The sequence below is a fragment of the Puntigrus tetrazona genome, chromosome 1 (genome assembly GCF_018831695.1).
Source record: "Puntigrus tetrazona isolate hp1 chromosome 1, ASM1883169v1, whole genome shotgun sequence".
Lineage (NCBI taxonomy): Eukaryota > Metazoa > Chordata > Actinopteri > Cypriniformes > Cyprinidae > Puntigrus > Puntigrus tetrazona.
This window is the reverse complement of record NC_056699.1, coordinates 1,591,240-1,611,239: the sequence shown is the minus strand read 5'-3', so window position 1 is coordinate 1,611,239 and position 20,000 is coordinate 1,591,240. Positions and strand designations below refer to the sequence as shown.

The following is a 20,000-nucleotide window of genomic DNA, read 5'->3' as shown; positions in this document are numbered from 1 at the left end:
CTGTAGTATGGCATTTTGTGAACATTTCTGTTTACGAGTGTAAAGATTTGGTTTTCGCCATTAGTTCACAATGTTCTTCTGAACTTCAACCTTTATAAGGTCTGAACCACGTCTGCTGCTTCTTTTTATCAGCTTGATAAACACATTTTATCAGCTTGATAAAAAATTTGATGTTTGTTCAGCAACTGAGATAGAGGCAAGTCGTAAATCAGTATTTATGGCTTGTGAAGTAGAGGTGTGCTATTAGGTTAATTGTGATTATATAAAAGTCTTTTCGCCCTGTTTAATGTGTAAGAAACGAGCTTCAGGTTTGATGTTCGTGATGTGTTTGCAGGTCTCCACGCAAGACCACTGCACCGATTCCCAAATGGTAGATTAAAACAAATAGGGCCACAAATGGTCCAAGATGAACACAGGGATAACTCAGTTCTGAAGCTCACGAACACTGATGTGAAACCCATGAAGCAATTACCAGTTCCCGCTGAGTTCTGCAGGCAGGGAACAGAACCTTCCAGACGCTTCCTGATGGATCTGAACACTGGGATGATCAAGCATGGAGTTGGTGAAATGAACAGAAGAGTTTCGGGATGTATGTCCGCAAAGTCATTTTCTTAAATATCAATGCACATTGTAGATTTTGAAACATTGAATGCTTGCAACAAACACCTTAAACCCAGTTGTAATCATAAATATGGTCTACTACAGGTTTTTTGCAAAGCCCTCTAAAGGTCTCTACCAAGTTGCATTAGAAAAAGTGAAGCTTCATCCCTTTTTATGACATTTTATTCATTCCAATAGCCTTTCAAAAGCAAAATAATACATAATACTAATTGATGCAATTGGCATACAGTGAGAGTATGGAGCTACACAGCAAAAATGCTTTTCTTATATTTTTGTCTTGTTTTAGCCAAAATGAAGAAGATTTTCAAGACAAGTTTTATTTTCTGAAAACAAGACAATAATTTTGATGTCTTGTTTATAGCTAAAATATCTAAATAAGAAAGGTATTTTTGCTGTGTATAAATTAGTGGATTGCAAACTTATGTATAACAAAAAGGAAATATGATTAAAAATTCCTATTGAAATATCTGGCTTTGACTGCAAACTTAAATTGATCTTGTTTAGTTCTCCTTTTTTGGAGTTTTGGATCTCAGCAACTCATGATATTAGTCTTTTTTCAATCCTGGAATCATGAAACCTCAACAAAAGTTTCTAGTCACTGTTGTTTGATTGTACGTTGGAACTCTTCTAATGGAGAAACAACTGGGATATAAAAGAGCTTGTTACATTTGAAAGAAATCTCCATACTACCTGCCAGTGGCACTGATGACTTCATTTGTTGTGGTGTTTTCTCTACAGTGGATGAGTTCAGGCAAGGCACTGAGAAGCAGATGCACACCCTGCAGGAGCTCAGGATGCGTCCCGTGATGAGATCGCAGTACAGCGCTCAGAGCGAAAAACACGAGCAGAGAGCGATCCCTGACGAGGTCTACAGAAAAGGCACTGACGCATCCCAGAATATCCTGATGGACCTGAACACCGGTCTGCTCAAAGAACACAGGGACGAGACGGACAGGAGATCAGCCGGCTGTAAGTCTCACTTTCTAATAGAGATTATTCATTGGTCTACAAGATCTTTTTGCTTTCTCGCCAACCCAGGACTCATGTTTTCTTTCACATCCATTAGCAGCTAAATGGGAAGTGGTTTCTGAGCATGAGGACATAAGAAGCCAAGACTCTTCTCAACCTAAGGAGAACCACAAAGCAGTTCCTGTTGAGATCCGCAGACAGGGCACAGAACCTTCCAGACGGATCCTGATCGACACAAACACTGGGATGCCCAAGGAGCAACTCGGCGAAATGAACAGAAGAGTTTCCGGCTGTAAAAATAATTTGCATTATATATATTAGTGTTGTTTCCCTTTTTTAAAACATCTACCTATTATATGTAAGGTCAACATGCAATATAGTATGTTATTTTGTTTACAGTCTACAATCCAGGCCCTATTGAGAAGAGACAGGGAACAGAACCTTCCAGACGATTCCTGATGGACATGGACACTGGGATGCTCAAGCACGAAGTTAGCGAAATGAACAGAAGAGTTTCTGGCTGTATGTCTGCAAATTATATAAAAAAAATATCAATGCACATAATAGATTTTGGGCTAGCTTAATCAGTTTTTGTTTTCTCCACAGTCTACAATCCTCCAGCTTACGAGATGAAGAAGGGAACCCAGAATTCTCACGCCACTCTCGTGGATCCCAGAACAGGACAAATAATGCCATCTCTAACAGAGCTGCAGAGGAGCGCTGCTCCATGTAAGTACTTTGGATATATCAATCAAATGACATGTTCAAACACTTTCAAAGTTGTTAAAAATACCTACACTGCTTGCGCTTGCGATTCCTCAAAAAAATTCAATTTCGTCATAATTACTTACATCTTAAATGTTCCAAAATGGTTTAGTTAGTGTTTAACAAAACAACTATCCAGATCGACTTTAAAGCACTGAAGAAATGTAACTTTTTGACTATGCTTTCAAATACTATGTTTGTCCCTGTTTCTTTCCTCTATAGTGGATGAGTTCAGACAAGGCACTGAGTACCAGCCGTACATCCTACAGGAGCTCAGATCGAGTGCGCTGCACAAACAAGGCTCTGAACCTTCCAGAAACCTCCTGATGAATACGAACGCCGGTCTACGTAAAGAACACAGTAAGTCTCACTTTGTGGAGGTTGTGCATTGATTGTTAAGCTTCAGAAGTGACAAACCAGTACTAACTGACATAAAGTTAAATAAAATGAGAAATAACTTGAATTTAGCTTTCACAACAATCCTTTACCAGTCAGGACTCATGTTTTCTTTCACCTTCTACAGCAGCTAAATGGGAAGTGGTTTCTGAGCATGAGGACATAAGAAGCCAAGACCCTTCTCAACCTAAGGAGAACCACAAAGCAGTTCCTGTTGAGATCCGCAGACAGGGCACAGAACCTTCCAGACGGATCCTGATCGACACAAACACTGGGATGCCCAAGGAGCAACTCGGCGAAATGAACAGAAGAGTTTCTGGCTGTAAGTCTGAAAAATAATTTGCATTATAGATTTTAGTGCTGCTTTGCTTTTTCAAAACCTCTTTGTATATAAGATCAACTTGAAAATAAAACTGCATGAATAAACACTAGTATAGCAGTGACATTAAAGAGAGTAGATTCTGGGTATCTTCAACATTGTGTTATTTTTCTCCACAGTCTACAATCCAGGCCCTATTGAGAAGAGACAGGGAACCGAACCTTCCAGACGATTCCTGATGGACATGGACACTGGGATGCTCAAGCACGAAGTTGGCGAAATGAACAGAAGGGTTTCTGGCTGTATGTCACTTTTAAAATATCAATGCACATAATGGATTTCAGGCCTGTGCATAACCAGATTTTGTTTTCTCCACAGTCTACAATCCTCCAGCTTACGAGATGAAGAAGGGAACCCAGAATTCTCACGCCACTCTCGTGGATCCCAGAACAGGACAAATAAAGCCATCTCTAACAGAGCTGCAGAGGAGCGCTGCACCATGTGAGAGCTTCAAAACATAATATCAACCATGGTTTAAGACTCAAAAGTTATTACACTACTTATACTTTGGGATGTTACAAAGATTCGCCATCTTAAATTTTACACACTTTTTTCTGTTTTCTGTGTTTCTTTCCTCTATAGTGGATGAGTTCAGACAAGGCACTGAGTACCAGCCGTACATCCTACAGGAGCTCAGATCGAGTGCGCTGCACAAACAAGGCTCTGAACCTTCCAGAAACCTCCTGATGAATACGAACGCCAGTCTACTTAAAGAACACCAAAATAAAAAGGACTCTTCTAGACATAAGGAGAACCACAAAGCAGTTCCTGTTGAGATCCGCAGACAGGGCACAGAACCTTCCAGACGGATCCTGATCGACACAAACACTGGGATGCCCAAGGAGCAACTCGGCGAAATGAACAGAAGAGTTTCTGGCTGTAAGTCTGAAAAATAATTTGCATTATAGATTTTAGTGCTGCTTTGCTAAATAAAATTGCATGAACAAACACTAGTATAAACAATGACATTAAAGAGAGTAGATTCTGGGTACCTTTGACAGCATGTTATTTTTCTCCACAGTCTATAATCCAGGCCCTATTGAGAAGAGACAGGGAACAGAACCTTCCAGGCGATTCCTGATGGACATGGACACCGGGATGCTCAAGCACGAAGTTGGCGAAATGAACAGAAGGGTTTCTGGCTGTATGTCTGCGAGGCATTTTTAAAATATCATCAGGCACTTTTTGTCATATTTAACTAGTGTTTTTTTCTCCACAGTCTACAATCCTCCATCTTACGAGATGAAGAAGGGAACCCAGAATTCTCACGCCACTCTCGTGGATCCCAGAACTGGACAAATAATGCCATCTCTAACAGAGCTGCAGAGGAGCGCTGCACCATGTGAGAGCTTCAAAACATGATATCAACCATGGCATGCCAAAGAATGACACAAGAGATTGTGGAAAGAATTCTCTGAATCCCACTTGGAGCAATCAAGGCGGATCAGTTTTGCACTTCATAAGATTTTTCCTCAAAAAATGATCAATTCTTTCATAATTTCTTACTACACAATTAAGATTCCAAAAAGGGTTTTTCAAAGCAATGAAGGGCCATTTTGAGTTTTTTTTTGCTCTCAAATCTATATAATCTTTTGTGCAATGGAAAGATTCCATGGGTGTTCTTCATGTAACCATCAATGCCAATAATGCCGCCTTATTTTAACAAGACTTTGAATCCAAGCATTTGAAATACTTTCATTCTTTGTGTGAACTATCTGTGAAATACTGAGTCCCCCTGTTTGTTTCAGTGGATGAGTTCAGACAAGGCACCGAATACCAGCCGCACACCCTGCAGGAGCTCAGGATGCACGACATTGTGAGACCCCAGTGAGCTTTTCCTTATCGTTAAAAATTATCCTTGCACCCTAATGAGATGTCATTAAGTTAAGTGACTGTTCATTGTCATCATTTTTTGGAACATGTTTGAACTTTGTGCTATTATTAAGTTGTGCAATGCTTCTAAAGTATAACTGAAGGTCAGTCAAAGTTATATCGGGCTAAAATTTAAAAAATGCTTGCACCATGCAGGATATACTGATATTTTTGGACCACTTTTTTTTTTACCAGATGACAGCTGGCGGACGACGTTTGGCTGCGTTCATACAGACTGCATGACAACCATCTAGTTGACTTAATTGTTGGATTCAAACGTTTCATGAAATGAAAGTGTCATGCAATCTTTGTAATGACCTCACACGTCATTTCTGCAAAATAAATGCATTAACAAAATCATATTTTAAGCTTGTAAGCTTGTTTTTTTACTGTTTCTATCATTAGTGACCTATGAGACATATCCCTTGCTATTCAAGCCTTGTAAGAGTTGTTTGGAAAAGACAAACTGTAGCTATGCAGATAAGACGTCAGTTGTATTATATGATAATTTACTGCACACCTAATCTCGGTCAGCAGTTTATCTTCATAATATGATAAAGAATCCCATTATAATCAAAAAGCTGTCAATGCACTGCAACGAAAAGATATTGATTGATTCTAACCCTATTCTTTAACCCTATAAAGCCTTATCATTTCTAACATACATTTCTAAGGCCTCTAAATGATCAACATGATCAAAATTTGACTGAAAAGTCTGTTGCACACAATCTACTTCAATTGTCTGATAGTTCATCGAGTGGAAAGTCTTTTAGTATAACTGTACAAACATTCACATTAAGTAGGACTAATTGTATAGTATTATAATAGTATAATATTACAAGATGAACACTAACCGAACTAAAGTAAGTTATATTCACTCGATTATGATTTACCATAAAAAATAGGTTTCCACATCGATTTACTATTATTAATAATTATTAATAATAATAGTAATAATAATGATTATAGAATAATAATAATTATTATTATTATTATTGTTGTTGTTGTTGTTATAATTGTATCATTATTATTATTATACAGTTTTTCATTGATACTATTATTCAACGATTAGCTACTTTAACGTTAATTTCGCTGCCTCGATTATACCCGATATTGTTAAATTATATTGTTAAAAATATTTGTTAAAAACGTTTTAATCGTGCAAAACAATAACCAGCTTCACACTTTGAATTTGCCGCCTTCGCGCCCATATATTTTCGCGCCGCTGTCAGTCGCTTTGGTGACCGGAAGAAGGCTGCTGAGGCATTCTGGGATGCTGGCGGACTCAGCGACTCTTCTACTGTGATGGCGACCAATATCGAGCAGATTTTCAGGGATTTTGTAATGAATAAGATTAAAGAAATCGAAGACGAAACACAAGAAAACAGGTAAAATCCCCAGTCTTTCTCCCGTGCCGTACGAGATCGCGCTGTATCCCCAAATTAACGTTATTTCTGTAGTTTTATTTGTTCTAGCCGGCTAGCCAAACATTAGCTCTACTTATCAATGAATACCGCATTACAATAAAAAAGTAACCGTGTTTAAGCATGTTACGATTATTTTGTAGTTAAATTATTATAATTATTATTATTTTTTCGCTTTAGCTGTGAATGTTTGCTGCCATGTTTTTGTTGCTATGCAGAAAATGCTGCAAGTAACGTTACTACAGTACAGTTAGAGGAAGATGGCAATGCTATACTTGGCATTTATACATGTGCTATACTGCTTTATTAGTGCCTTACAGTTGCATTTTGGAAATTACTTACCACTTTGTACGTAAAAGAATATTATTTTATTACCATGGGTCTTTGGTTCGTTTTTGTTTATCGACGTAAGAGACCTACTTTTTAAAAGTTACCATTGTAAATTAATTTAAAAGATGATTGGCTGTAATGTTATACTTAAACAGATTGTGGATTTCAAATGGTTTAAGTAAACCTTTACGTGAGGCCATATTTAAACTTTTAAAAGGATTACTAATACAGTATATGTGGGGTTTGTTTCTGGTTATTCGTCATCGCGATGATTTAATTGGATAAAATTGAAGAAAGAAATTATACACGCTCTCGTTTTGGTCCAAACCTTTCTGAACACAGAAAATGATTGCCAGCATTCTTCACAAAATCAAAAAGTCGACGGTAGCCATTGTCTTGTTAGGACAAAAATATATGGAACTATGGAAGTGAATGGCTACTTTATTTTATTTATTTTTTTTTTACAAATAAAAATTATTGGACTTGGTTTCATTAGCGCTATGGTTAGAGCCTGGACACAAAAAATATAAAACAGTGAATTAAGTGCATTAACATTTAGGTGCATTAAATCATTTATGCATTGTAGATGCCAGACACGGTATGATTTATGATTTTTAAAGTGTGTAATAAAATTTTTATTAATTCTTTTTTCCAGTGTGACAGATGAGCCACAGTCTGAACCTGTGACGGAGACGAGAGAAGATGGGCCTAAGGAAGAAAAAATGAACACCCCGACAGGTTAGTCATCAATTCATCTACGTCTGTGAGTTGTTTTTTTTTTTTAAACGCATATTATGTCATTAATAAGTCTTTGTATTCACGGCAGATAAAGTCACGCACACTGACCTCAAAGACAACCATGATGTGGAGGACACCAGCACTAAACACAGGAAGAGTAAAAAGCACAAAAAACACAAAAGCAAAAAGAAGAAAAAGAAACGCAAAGAAGGAAAAGCCAGCAGCTCGGACACGGAGTCCGACAAAGAGACTCAAGAAAGGTGCGACGCAGTTCGTTGTGCTTACAAATGATTTATGATTTATAATTAATGTTACTTTGTCTTGTTAAGTTTATTGGAGAAGTGTTTCTTATGTTTTTATTATTTATATCCGATCAGACACCGCATAAATGATTTAGAATTTAATTCATTTCTAATTTGCTCCCCCCCCCCCCTATGTTTGTTTAAAGTGGAAAGAAAAAGAAGAGAAAGAAAAAGAAAAAAAGCAAAGATGCAGACAAAGTGAAAAAATCGGTCTCACGATCCGAGAGCTCTTCTGCATCTGGCTCTGATTCTGAGTCCGAATCGAAACCTTCAAGTGAAAATACGAAGTCCTCTTCAGCAGGTCAGTCAGAGCTCAGAGACTCGTGTGGTGTTGGTAAGCCCCGGGAGCTGCCTGACATTATTCCCAAGATGGAGAATTCGGTCCATAAAAGCGAAGAAAACGAAAGGCCCAAGGAGAAGAAAAGTTCGTCTAAAACCAAGGAGAGCTCCAGAGGAAGACGGACCAGATCAAGATCACCCAGACGGAAATCAGAACGAAAGTCAACCTCGCGCTCTAGAAACGGCTCCAAAAAGAGGTTTCATCAACGGAAAGAAAGAAGTAGATCCAGGTCAAAGAGACGGCACAGTCGGTCCAGGTCACGTTCTGCCAGAAGAGGCAGATGTTCAAGATCCAGGTCGCGCTCCAGGCGAACTAGATCAAGGTCCGTTGTGATCCTGAGGAAGAACAGAAGGTCTGCAACAAAGTCTAGGTCTCGTTCGCCGCGGCGTAGACGGCGCTCTAGGAGCAAGTCTCGAAGCAGAACGAAACCTTCGAAGTCGAGGTCCGTTTCGAGGTCGAGGTCTGATTTGAAACCAGAAACCGAATCGGTTAGGAACGATACGGATCCAGTGGAAAAAAGTGAAAGTTCTGAAATGCAGACAAATGTGCCTCAAGACACAACTGAGAATGGAAAAAGTCCAACCAAGCCGGCTGAGACTCCATCCAGCATCACCAATTCTGGCTTTAAAGGGTCGTGGCGACCAGTTCCCTTCTTGGCCGAGCCACCTGAGACCAAGTCTTCCCAAAAGTGCATTACACCTGAGGTGCCTTTGGAAGTGACCGGTGTATCTGAAGAACCTTCTACGTTCTCGACCGCTGCGCCAAAAGATTCAGAGTGTGCTGCCAATCCTGAGAAGGAGGAAACCGACGCCGATCCAGCTTTAACGGACTCCGCGTCTCCCGGTCACAAGACCTCCTCCAGATCCAAAGCCGCCGCGCGATCCAGGTCCAAGTCGGCGTCGAAAAAGAGAAAATCCAGGTCCAAGTCGCCCTCCGAAAGGAAGCCGCGCAAGTCCAGAACGAGGAAGTCGAGGTCGCCCAAAAAAAAAAGGTCGAGATCTCGTTCGCAAGGCCGCCGGAGGAAGTCCCGCACTCCGGACAGAAGCGGCCGCTCGAAATCGAGAAAGAGGTCTCGCTCGCGTTCCAGGAGGAGGTCCCGCTCCGGCTCGCGCTGGAGAAGAGGTTTCGGGAGCCGCGCGCTAAATCAGCGGGACCGGTGGAAACGAGAACCCAGCCGCTCTCCGGTCCTCATCCTCCGTAAGAAAAGGTCGACGTCCAGAACTCGACGCAGCGCCAGCAAAACACCTCCACGTCTTACAGAACTTGGTATGAAGAAACTCCGATATCCTTTTCTTCGCTTTCACAGTATTTTTTAATGAAATGCGTATTTTCTGCTCGCTGCGGCTGCGTTTACCGAATTAGTAAAAGCGTTATAAATAAAATTGTGAAAGTTTAAAACGGTTTGAATGTGTGAATATTCTTTTGAAGGCATTGAAGAATATTACAGATTCCAGTTTGAACGCTGTTGTATTAAGAGTCGTCTTTTCTTATTTTATTTTAAAAATGCAACTGAAGAGTAACACCGTTCCAGCGCTCACTACATGCGACTTGTGCGTGTTTTAGAAAACCTAATGTTCGTTTCATTGTTTGACAGCCACCCTTCCTCTTCCCGTCGGAGACTTGCTAAACTTATGATCGTAGCGTCTTTCTCGGACGCTTTTAAATGCTTTTACACAGCTGACATGTTCTGTATTGGCGCACGCATATATTTGATCGCATCACGTCATTGTTCTGCGTATTATTCGGCCCTTTTGGTTATTCTTTGCTATTTTTGGCCGATCGCTTTCAGTGCGTCCCAAGGAAAATTAAAAAAACTAAATAAAATTAGCACTTTAAATTGGGATGCATTAAATTGATCAAAAGTGACTTATAAAGCGATTAAAATATTTAATGCTGTTCTTCTGAAATTTAGTTTAGTAATACGTGTCGCTGAAGACCGGAGTAATGATGCCGAAAACGCAGTGCACAATTTATACAGCATTTTTAATCGAATTAAAGCAGCCTTCATGAGAAAAAGATGCTTCTTTCTTCTTTTGCACAGTACTGTACATTGCTTTGGCCTTCTCTCAGTCTCGTTTCTCGTTTCTTTCTTTTCTCAGATAAGGAGCAGTTGCTGGAAATCGCTAAGGCTAATGCCGCGGCTATGTGTGCCAAGGCCGGCGTGCCGATCCCAGAGAGCCTCCGGCCCAGATCTATTCTTCAGCTGCCCTTGCCAAGCCCAAACCCCACATCCCTGTCTTTACCGTTGCCAGTGATGTCGAGCATGACCATGAACGCTGCTATGGCTAGCATGACCGCCGCCACCATGACCGCTGCTTTGTCCAGCATGGGTGCCTTGGCTTCCTTGCCGCAGCTGGCCCCGTTACCGACCATCGTCAACAAGCCGCCGTCTTCGGCCACGCCCAATCTCGCCAGCATCGAAGAAGCCAAAAAGAAAGTGACGAAACAGGCCAACAGCTTTAGCATTAAAGAGCTGACGGAGGTAAGCGTTGCGCACGATCTCGCTTTTTAAGCGTTTCTTGGTCCGTGTTGAATCGTTGCTTTTATCCGAATCTGTCAGAGATGCAAGAAGATCGCCGAGAGTAAAGAGGAGATGGCCATCGCGAAACCACACGTGTCAGACGACGAAGAGGAGGAAAGGCTGGTTGGAGCTTCCCTTAAGGAGAGTAAGGGCATCGCGTTCAGTCTCGGTGTAAGTGTCTTAGCTTTTTAAGACTTGAGTTTAGGTGTCTGTTTCAATATGTGTTCAGAATGTATTATTAGAATTGATGTTCTGTTTCTGTGTTTAAATGTAGATTACCGTGTTATATTTTTATACTGCATTTTGTGATGCTTAAATGAACTTGTAGCATTTAAAACAATTTAATTGCATGCACACCAAAATTGCATTTGCATTTCATTTATTTTGACAAAGTAGTATAGAATTTATTGTTTTAAACTGCAGCTTTTTTTAGACGGGCTTTTACTTTTGTAAGGTGTGCTTGTTTTTTATTAGCATTTGTTGGCAGCGATATACTAAATAAAAGAGAATTTATTTATTTTCTTGTGTTTATATTTTAGGTCGGAAATGTTTGTTTTTATTTATTTATACAAAGTTAATGTTTAATTTGATCTTTAATTTAATTTCTTTTCTTTTTATTGTTCTTGGTCATTATTGGATATTTAATTGTGCTTGCCAATAATCCAATGCTCATTTAAAGCAAATCTTTAAAAACTCTCAAATCTCTTCATTATAAAATGAATATTATAAAGCTGTGATGCCTAAATTCAGTTGTAGTGACTTATGTAGTACAGATGAAATACTTTTTGAAAACACAAAACTGTTTAATATTTGATTGTGCATGCTTTTTTTTTTTTTTTTTTTTTTTGTGTATATAGCTTATCTTTGCTCATCAAAGTTAGGTTAATACTTAATTAAATTGTTCAGGTTTTTTTTTTATTATTATATATTTTTATTTTAATATTGCCGTGTACCATAATGCCTCTTTTTGTCCGTCAGAACACCTCGTTGAAGCCGGCTGTCCGAACTGAAGCGGTCTTTGCGAAGGAGTTCCCAGTGTCCTCCGGCTCCCAGCACAGGAAGAAGGAGGCCGATGGTGCGTATGGAGAATGGGTGCCGGTTGAAAAGAAAGCGGAAAAGCCATCTGCGTCGAGTTCATCCGGGACTGAGGAGACCGGCAAGGACAATGATAGTGTCTTTCCTGAAGCACCTTCTCAAGTAAGTGTTCAGCTTCTGAATGGAGTCGGATTGGGCGTTTAGTTCAGCTTGTCTAAGCTCTTGTCTTTGCTTTCTAGCCTGTGGACATCACTTTGGCCGTCAGCGAGAGAGCGGTTGCCCAGAAGAGACTGGCGGAAAACCCTTTTGACATCAATGCCATGTGTATGCTGAATCGGGCTCAGGAGCAAGTACGCGTCGTCTCTAAAACACTGAGACATTTAGCCTGAATTATTTTTAAATAATTAAATGAGACAAACTGTATAGAAATGTAAGAAGAAAAAAAAACACAAGCACGTGACTAAAACTTAATCTAAAATGATAATATGAAATTAAAGGCATAAAAAGTTATAATTAGTGTTTAAATATAAAAGATATAATAAATTAATATATGAATTAGATGAAAATGTTCACATACTAAACTGAGAAAAATTAAATAAAGCTATATAGAATTTAAAAAATAATAAATAAAACTAACTAAATTACTGAAACCAGATATGAAAATGGCAAGAATAAAAAAAAAACTAATTTAAAATGTATTAATTAACCCTATAAAAGTAAATTAATAATACTAAAATAACACTTGAGTGCATCTGTTGTATATAGAAATATTAAAATAGTTTAGAGCAGACATTTTATATGAAAACCAAAAATAAAAAGGATCATTCAAAATGTTCATAAATACTGTATTTAAAATAAAATATGAATACTAGATGAAACATAAAACGGATATTGCCTTGACGGTTCAGTTTGTTGAAGTGGAATATTTTCTAAAACGGAAATAAAATAAAGCTAAATTTCTATATAGCTATTACTAAATATTTATTTAGTATTGTATACTATGATATTACTAAAATTAAAAACGTAAAGATAAAGGCTCTTTCAGAATATTCATAAATACTATACTAGAAATAATGTAAAATAAATATTAGATGAACTAAATGTTAACAGTCATTGCAAAAGAAAAAAAAAATAAAGCTACTTTATAATGTAAATATAAAAAATATATATATATATATATTATTTTAATTTATTTATTTAATTGTTGTTGCCAGGTTGTTGCCAGGTTGATGCATGGGCCCAGTCGAACACGATCCCTGGCCTCTTCACAGGCTCCACCGGCGCTCAAGTGCTCTCATCTGATGAGCTCTCTAACAGCGGCCCGCAGGCCTGGATTAAGAAGGTACAGCCCTGAGTCGACGGCACCACTCGTACTATGATGTTGGACATATATTGTGCTTGACGGTTTGTGTTTTGCATCATATTTGTGTGTTAAATTCCCAAGAATCAAAGTAGACATCATTTCCTCGCGCAACTTGGCATAGTACAGTCAGACCCTTTTGACTTATTGTGCTTAATTGAGATGTACACTATTCTGACACACGAGGGTAAAATAAAGACTCGAAACCCCTACATTAAACTTCATCTGTGATTGCTTTGCCAACTGGTGTACCCGTGAGTCTTCGATTCGTTCGCACAATAGTCCGCTTTTCGTCAAACAAGCTTTGATTTTGCACTGAAGATGACGTCGGCGTATCCTTGGCAAAAGCGAGCTCCGGTTTACTGACGTCAGCTGAGAGAGAGAGAAATGGCAAATATTTGATCTTCGTAGAAGTTGGAAGAGGTACACCACTTGAGCACGGTCATACAGATGTTTATATATCTGAAATTCTGTCGTGGCAGATGCAACGATGGACGGGCAGCACATCTCACTGTACTCCTCTAAAAGTGTCTGCTGAGAGAGGGGAGGAAGGAAGAGGATGTCTCTCCGCCCCCTCCTCGGACTGACCAATGAGGAGAGGCATACAAATCTGATTGGATGAGCCGGTGTATGCCCACAGTTAGATTAATGATCTGTATTAATGTGCAGTTTTGTTTAAAAATATGGGGTCAGTAAGGGCTTTTTTATTCTGCTAAGGCTGCTTTTATTTGATCTAAAATGATGTAAAAATAGCTGTTTTTATGTGAATATAAATCAGAAAATTTTAATATAATTTGCTGCTCAAGAAACATTTTCGATTATCATTGTTTGAACTTTTGTGATGCATCCATATATATATCTCAAAATATTACACATACACACACAAAGTTGAAGAGAAGCATTTATTTGAAAGTTTGTTGTTTGTAAAATGTCTAAAATTTAAGGAAAATACAAATGATTAATAATTTAATACAAAAAAATGACAAAAGCAAAATTACTATAATGTAATAAAAATGAAATAAATGTAAATATTGAATAAAAGGTAATTCACAATATCCAAAAATATTATAATATTATAAAAATATTATATTAATATTATATAAAACATTTTTTTTTAAATCTTTTAGAAATATTTCCTTGACAGCTGAATTTAAGTATATTTTCTAAAACTAAAATAGGATAAAGAGAAATATTTTAAATGACAAAAGCAAATAACTGAATTACGAAAACTAAAATAAACAAGAATGTTTTCAATGACTATTATTATTATTATTTAAATATTAAAACGAATATTAAATGAACTAAATACGTGTTGACATACTAATGGTACTTAAACCGAAATCAAAACAAAGCTATATTTAAATAACATTTTTAACAGAATTATTAAAACTTGAAAATAGAAAATATTTGTAACATGTCTTTTCAATTCTTGCTTAAAGTAATAGTCACTGACCCCAAATATTGTACAGCAGTGTAGTTGTCTTCTAGATGTTCCTGTCATATTAAATCAATAAATCACTTGAAGTTGCATGCTATAGTTATATTAAGAGTTTCAGCCACTAAAATCGCTGCCTTTAATGTGTTAAACATATTAAATGTACACAACCCCACCCTTTTAATTTTAGCAGACAGCCGTATTGTCCCGAAGACCTTGGATGCTGACCGCTGTGTAATGCAGACCTTTACATTTAAGAGCCGATAATCCCAGTTTTTATTTAGACTCGCGCTAATAAACGCCAGCGAAATACCGTGATCTCTAAACCGAGAGCCCACACCCAAAACGGCTCCGGCGGCGTTGCGGAAGTGTCCGACTTTTGCCTAGACGCGAGCCCCGGGATGCGTTTGGAGCCCACTCTTGACCCGAGAGCGGGACCCAAGCCGCTCGGATGCGTTTGATCAGTCTAGACTAAATGAGATTGGCGTGTGTCAAAAGGGCCTGGTCATGCACTAACCGCGGTCAAAAGAATGGGGTCAAGCTCGATGCTCGGGCGGGGTGGGGATGGACGAGGGGTGGGGGCTCACAGCTTGACCTGTGAACTCTCACCCCTCTGTATGGAAACTTGTTGCAGGGTCAGTCCTTGTAGCTGCCTCTTTGCCACGGTCACAGTCAGGCCCCTTCTATTCACGTCAGATGCTCGATGCCGATGATGGGGGCCTAGGTACGTACGTCCTCCAGCACCCTTCCTTCTATTCATGTGGATTTGTGTGTGAACTGATGCATTTCTGCCTTGTCCTCCTGTCTGTTTGCGCTGAACCGACTCAGAGCCTGAGATCTGTTCAGGACGGTGTTCACGCTTCGCCTGCTGAAGGCTCGCAACTTATTACTCACGCGTTTAATGGAGAATACACACTGCCGCTGGAAGATGGGAATAACCTTGGGTGTTTTTGAGAGAAGTCCCTCGTGCTCGTTTGACAATTCGTGAAATATTTTTACTTTTTCAAATGGCCGTCTACCGCGTGAATATCTGTTAAAATGCAATTTTATTTCTGTCATCAAATCCAAATTTCGTTTAGCGTCGCGCGATCTTTCAGAGGTCATTTTCATATGTTTTCAGAGAAATAATTCTCTTTTTAACATCGCTAATAAATGGAAATCTCCGGTGACCTTATAAATGCCTTGGCTTTTATTCGGCAAGAATGCAATAATTTGATCAAAAGGGAAAGTAATGCAAAGAAAATACTTGGAAAATGTGGAGAAAAAAAATATTAAGCGGCGAGAGTTTATTTTAAAAATGATAATCGGAAACGTTTCTGGAGCAGCAGGTCAGTATATTAATGATTTCTGAAGGATCGTGTGACACTGAAGACCGGAGTAACGATGCTGAAAATACAGATACGATCACAGAAATAAATTACGTTTTAACTCGGGCACGCACGGAATCCCGCTGTATTAAATTGTAATAATATTTCACAATTATTGCGGTTTTTAGTGCATTTCTGATTAAATAAATGAAGCAAGAGAGACTTCATCAAAAATGTTGAAAATCTTAATTATTCCAATCTTTTGGCCGGTAGTGTATTTATTTCTTTATTTAATTATATTTTTACTTGTGTAGTCATTTAGATCTACAGCAGGTGAGAAATGAAGGCCTCTACATTTAAACATTTTGCATATTCTTAAAAATAGTTTGAATAGCCTTGTGAACTTCTACTTGTATCTAACGTTAACGTAAGCCGCTGCAGTTGAAGTGACGTGACCTGACTTCACCCGATGGAGCCGCCCTCTCACTGCGTGCCGTCTCTCTTGGTTTGCCTCTCTTTCTCTCTGTCTGGATCTGTCTCGTTCCACTCAGGACCAGTTCCTGCGGGCGGCGCCGGTCTCGGGCGGGATGGGCGAGCTACTGATGAGGAAGATGGGATGGAGGTCAGGGGAGGGTTTGGGGAAACACAGGGAAGGGACGGTGGAGCCCATCATCATCGACTTCAAAACTGACCGCAAGGGTAAGAAGAGACCTGCAGGAATCTCTCTCTCTCTCTCTGTGTCTCTCTCTCTCTCTCTCTCTCTCTCTCTCTCTCTCTCTGTCTCTCTCTCTGTCTCTCTCTCTGTCTCTCTCTCTCTCTCTCTCTCTCTCTCTCTCTCTCTCTCTCTCTCTCTCTCTCTCTCTCTCTCTCTCTCTCTCTCTCTCTCTCTCTCTCTCTCTCTCTCTCTCTCTCTCTCTCTCTCTCTCTCTCTCTCTCTCTCTCTCTCTCTCTCTCTCTCTCTCTCTCTCTCTCTCTCTCTCTCTCTCTCTCTCTCTCTCTCTCTCTCTCTCGCTCTCTGTCTCTCTCTCTCTCTCTCTCTGTCTCTGTCTCTCTGCTCTCTCTCTCTCTCTCTCTCTCTCTCTCTCTCTCTCTCTCTCTCTCTCTCTCTCTCTCTCTCTCTCTGTCTCTCTCTCTCTCTCTCTCTCTCTCTGTCTCTCTCTCTCTGTCTCTCTCTCTCTCTCTCTGTCTCTCTCTCTCTCTCTGTCTCTCTCTCTCTGTCTCTCTCTCTCTCTCTGTCTCTGTCTCTCGCTCTCTCTCTGTCTCTGTCTCTCGCTCTCTCTCTGTCTCTCTCTCTCTCGCTCTCTGTCTCTCGCTCTCTCTCTCTCTCTCTCTCTCGCTCTCTGTCTCTCGCTCTCTGTCTCTCTCTCTCTCTCTCTCTCTCTCTCTCTCTCTCTCTCTCTCTCTCTCTCTCTCTCTCTCTCTCTCTCTCTCTCTCTCTCTATCTATCTATCTATCTATCTATCTATCTATCTATCTATCTATCTATCTATCTATCTATCAAGAGTGAGATCGTCCATGTTTCTGTCCACACAGGCCTTGTAGCAGAAGGAGAGAAAACACAGAAATCTGGTAACATTGTCGTGATGAAGGATCTTCTAGGTGAGCGTTTGAGACACTTGTGTTTCTGGATGATACGAATCCTTCTTAAATCAGATATAATGGTACTGTGGGTTTTAAGCTCAAGTTTATTAAATGTAAAAATGTTTTGCTCCGTGTCTTCTGTCTCCGATCGGTCCTTTTAGAGCTTTTTAATTCGTAATTGGGCAAACCTCCAGCTTCTTGTGACCCTTATTCCTGCCAGATCTCGATCAAGCGTGTTTCAGTACATGGCTGCAGTTATTTGCGGTAGCCATGTTACCGTACCGTACTGAAACCAGTGGGTTCATGGATGTGATGTTTGCTGTGCAGGGAAACACCCGGTGTCTGCTCTGATGGAGATGTGTAATAAGAAGAAGTGGCCTCAGCCTGAGTTTGTGATGGTGCACCACAGCGGACCGGACCACCGCAAGAACTTCCTCTTCAAGGTTAGTGAGGAGGCAGTGAGCGCACACACGCACACACACACACACACACACACACACACACACACACACACACACACACACACACACACACACACACACACACACATATATATATATATATATATATATATATATATATATATATATATATATATATATATATATTACATATAACTATTTTATGAATTGTATGACTGTTAATATATACAAAAACATGTAAATATTTTCCAAAATAATAATAAACGCTGTATGCACACGTGTATATAATGTAAATAAACTTGTTTGACAATACTGATTAAAAATTTTTTTATAAAAAATAACTTACTCTAAATGGAAGAATCACATTCAGAGTTAGAGCTAAAAGATTTAGTAAAAATTGCTTTCACAGTTGGATTTACTTTTATTTAAAAAAATTTTTATAAATTGCTGTTAAGTAAAAAGGTCATTTAAAAATTAATCATTGTTGTATTGCATTTTGTTATGTTTATTAAAACTAATTATTAATTATAAATAAAAATATAAAATTAAATTAATAAAATGAGAAATATATTGCATTATAAAAAAAAATAATAATAAGAAGAAGAAATTTCCTTTGGCAAAAAAAAGCTCTTAAAAAGCTTTTCTTTGGCTCTTAAAAGCTTATATTTATTGACTGCAGCTGCTAAATCAACCATTAAACTCTTCTTGTACCAGGTTAAGAAAGATGTGAATACATAATTGAAAGTGTATATAAGATGTTTTCATTTAGTGATCCGTCAGTGCTGAAGAATATTTGCTGATGGTGTGTGTTTATCAGGTGGTGGTGAACGGGTGTGATTATCAGCCTCAGACGGCCAGTCCTAATAAGAAACACGCGAAGGCGATGGCGGCGACGGTGGCCCTGCAGGCGATGGGAGAAGTGGCAGGGGACGGCGTTCACACGGGCCCCGTCTTCACCGCAGCCACCAGCACGTGACGCGCTCCTCTCACGCCTCCGGTTAAGCAATATCCTCTCCCTAAGGCATATCTCTCAGTACTTGTTTAATTTGAGTTCTTTTCCTTCGACCACGCCCCCCCCCGAAGCCTTTGCACGACCGAAAGGAGAAAGCATGTCCTCCGGCGAGAGCGAGACCAGGTCCGAAGCGGGAAGGTTTGCGTTCCATGCATCATTGTTTTAAACTTGGCGACTGCTCTTGTAAATGTTTCATGCATGCTGTAAAATGATTTTATCTTTTATAATTATTATTATTTTATTTTTTTTCTTTAAAGTTTTACCAGCCCCTTTTATTTCCGAAGGCTTGTGTTCTGTTGCTGGCAGAGAACATTTTTTTTTGTGATGAAACAGAATAAATGGATGATCTTGTCACTGGAAAATGCTTTTTTACTGAGTCTGGTCAGCTTCACATGTACTGTTCAATTACAGGGTTTGCTTTCACTTTACAAGAACGTTAAGTAGCTTTGTACAAAATATGTAAAACTCACTTTACGTCAATTTTTCAGGGTTAAATTCATATAAACTGCAAAAAAAGCATGTTCCTAATTTTCTATTTTAGCCAAGTTTAGTAAAAATGTAGTTTATAATCAGGGTTATTAATTCATCCTTAAAGCTTTAAATTTGAGAAGCAGTGGCATTAATGTTGCATGTGGTGCAAAAAAAAAAAATTGGTATTTTGTTTTAACATTTATAAACATCTAATCGTTCTTAAATTTTACTTGAGATGTAAAATGACATTAAATTGGGTTTACGCTTGAAGCAAATACGTCAATGGAGAACGGAAACCATTTTTGAGTCCATTGTCACATTTGTTCTTCTAATCATAATGTCACATAACATTAAGTCGTCTCATGCATCTTAAAGAACATAAATGCACAAACGCACCGTTTACGGCTATAGATAGCACCATGTTCAGGAGGTTGATATAAAGCGCATTACAAACCGTCCCCATTTCGGTCTGTTTCAGGAACAAAACGAGCCGTTTGCCTGGAAATGTGTGGAACTTGCATCCTTTCAGTAGTGTACTCTCTCCCATCGACTCAGATTCTTTCAAACACCAGTAATAAAGCCAGAACGACGGCCGTGACGAGCAGCACGCCGCTGATGAGAGCGACGCGGATCCAGGGAACCTCGTCCGACCGGAGCTCCAGAGGATCCCGCTGACCTGAGAGGAACATCTCACGGTGAACACGCACACATCAAGAGAGC

General features: G+C 39.2%; 3 protein-coding genes across 13 annotated transcripts in view; 2 read left to right on the top strand and 1 right to left on the bottom strand.

Moving 5' to 3' along the window:
- wu:fa56d06 (uncharacterized protein LOC795664 homolog) overlaps nt 1–5,364 on the top strand; it is a 6,207-nt gene extending 843 nt beyond the window's left edge. For 2 of the 8 annotated variants that reach the window (XM_043258475.1, XM_043259964.1), the window contains exons 3-16: nt 335–589; nt 1,360–1,590; nt 1,688–1,882; nt 1,990–2,112; nt 2,197–2,319; nt 2,578–2,715; nt 2,879–3,073; nt 3,250–3,372; nt 3,449–3,571; nt 3,713–4,009; nt 4,152–4,274; nt 4,350–4,472; nt 4,879–4,946; nt 5,198–5,364. In XM_043258475.1, coding sequence (XP_043114410.1) covers nt 335–589; nt 1,360–1,590; nt 1,688–1,882; nt 1,990–2,112; nt 2,197–2,319; nt 2,578–2,715; nt 2,879–3,073; nt 3,250–3,372; nt 3,449–3,571; nt 3,713–4,009; nt 4,152–4,274; nt 4,350–4,472; nt 4,879–4,946; nt 5,198–5,245 — 2,165 coding nt within the window. In that variant the 3' untranslated portion in view covers nt 5,246–5,364. Of the gene's footprint in view, nt 1–334; nt 590–1,359; nt 1,591–1,687; nt 1,883–1,989; nt 2,113–2,196; nt 2,320–2,577; nt 2,716–2,878; nt 3,074–3,249; nt 3,373–3,448; nt 3,572–3,712; nt 4,010–4,151; nt 4,275–4,349; nt 4,473–4,878; nt 4,958–5,197 lie in introns of all 8 variants that reach the window. The other 6 variants (XM_043259232.1, XM_043260609.1, XM_043262113.1 and 3 more) reach the window with 6 other exon arrangements.
- Nucleotides 5,365–6,255: 891 nt separating this feature from the next.
- Nucleotides 6,256–19,171, top strand: LOC122343438 (protein SON). Of its 4 annotated transcripts, XM_043237908.1 has the most exons (13): nt 6,256–6,390; nt 7,412–7,494; nt 7,583–7,754; nt 7,943–9,402; nt 10,236–10,618; nt 10,697–10,828; nt 11,636–11,854; nt 11,932–12,042; nt 12,918–13,034; nt 16,346–16,493; nt 17,328–17,393; nt 17,703–17,818; nt 18,615–19,171. In XM_043237908.1, exons 1-13 carry the CDS (start codon nt 6,308–6,310, stop codon nt 18,771–18,773), a joined length of 3,249 nt encoding a protein of 1,082 aa, XP_043093843.1. In that variant the 5' UTR covers nt 6,256–6,307; the 3' UTR covers nt 18,774–19,171. The 4 variants fall into 4 exon arrangements, 3 of the variants coding, with proteins under 3 accessions (XP_043093843.1, XP_043093857.1, XP_043093851.1); XR_006250784.1 differs by lacking the exons at nt 17,328–17,393; nt 17,703–17,818; nt 18,615–19,171 and adding an exon at nt 15,122–15,211 and having other exon boundaries at nt 16,346–16,482; XM_043237922.1 differs by lacking the exons at nt 17,328–17,393; nt 17,703–17,818; nt 18,615–19,171 and having other exon boundaries at nt 15,122–16,379.
- A 138-nt stretch (nt 19,172–19,309) lies between these two features.
- Nucleotides 19,310–20,000, bottom strand: part of LOC122343461 — a 7,319-nt gene continuing 6,628 nt past the window's right edge. Inside the window, exon 11 of the mRNA XM_043237937.1 lies at nt 19,310–19,956. Coding sequence (XP_043093872.1) covers nt 19,832–19,956 — 125 coding nt within the window. The 3' untranslated portion in view covers nt 19,310–19,831. The remainder of the gene's footprint in view (nt 19,957–20,000) is intronic.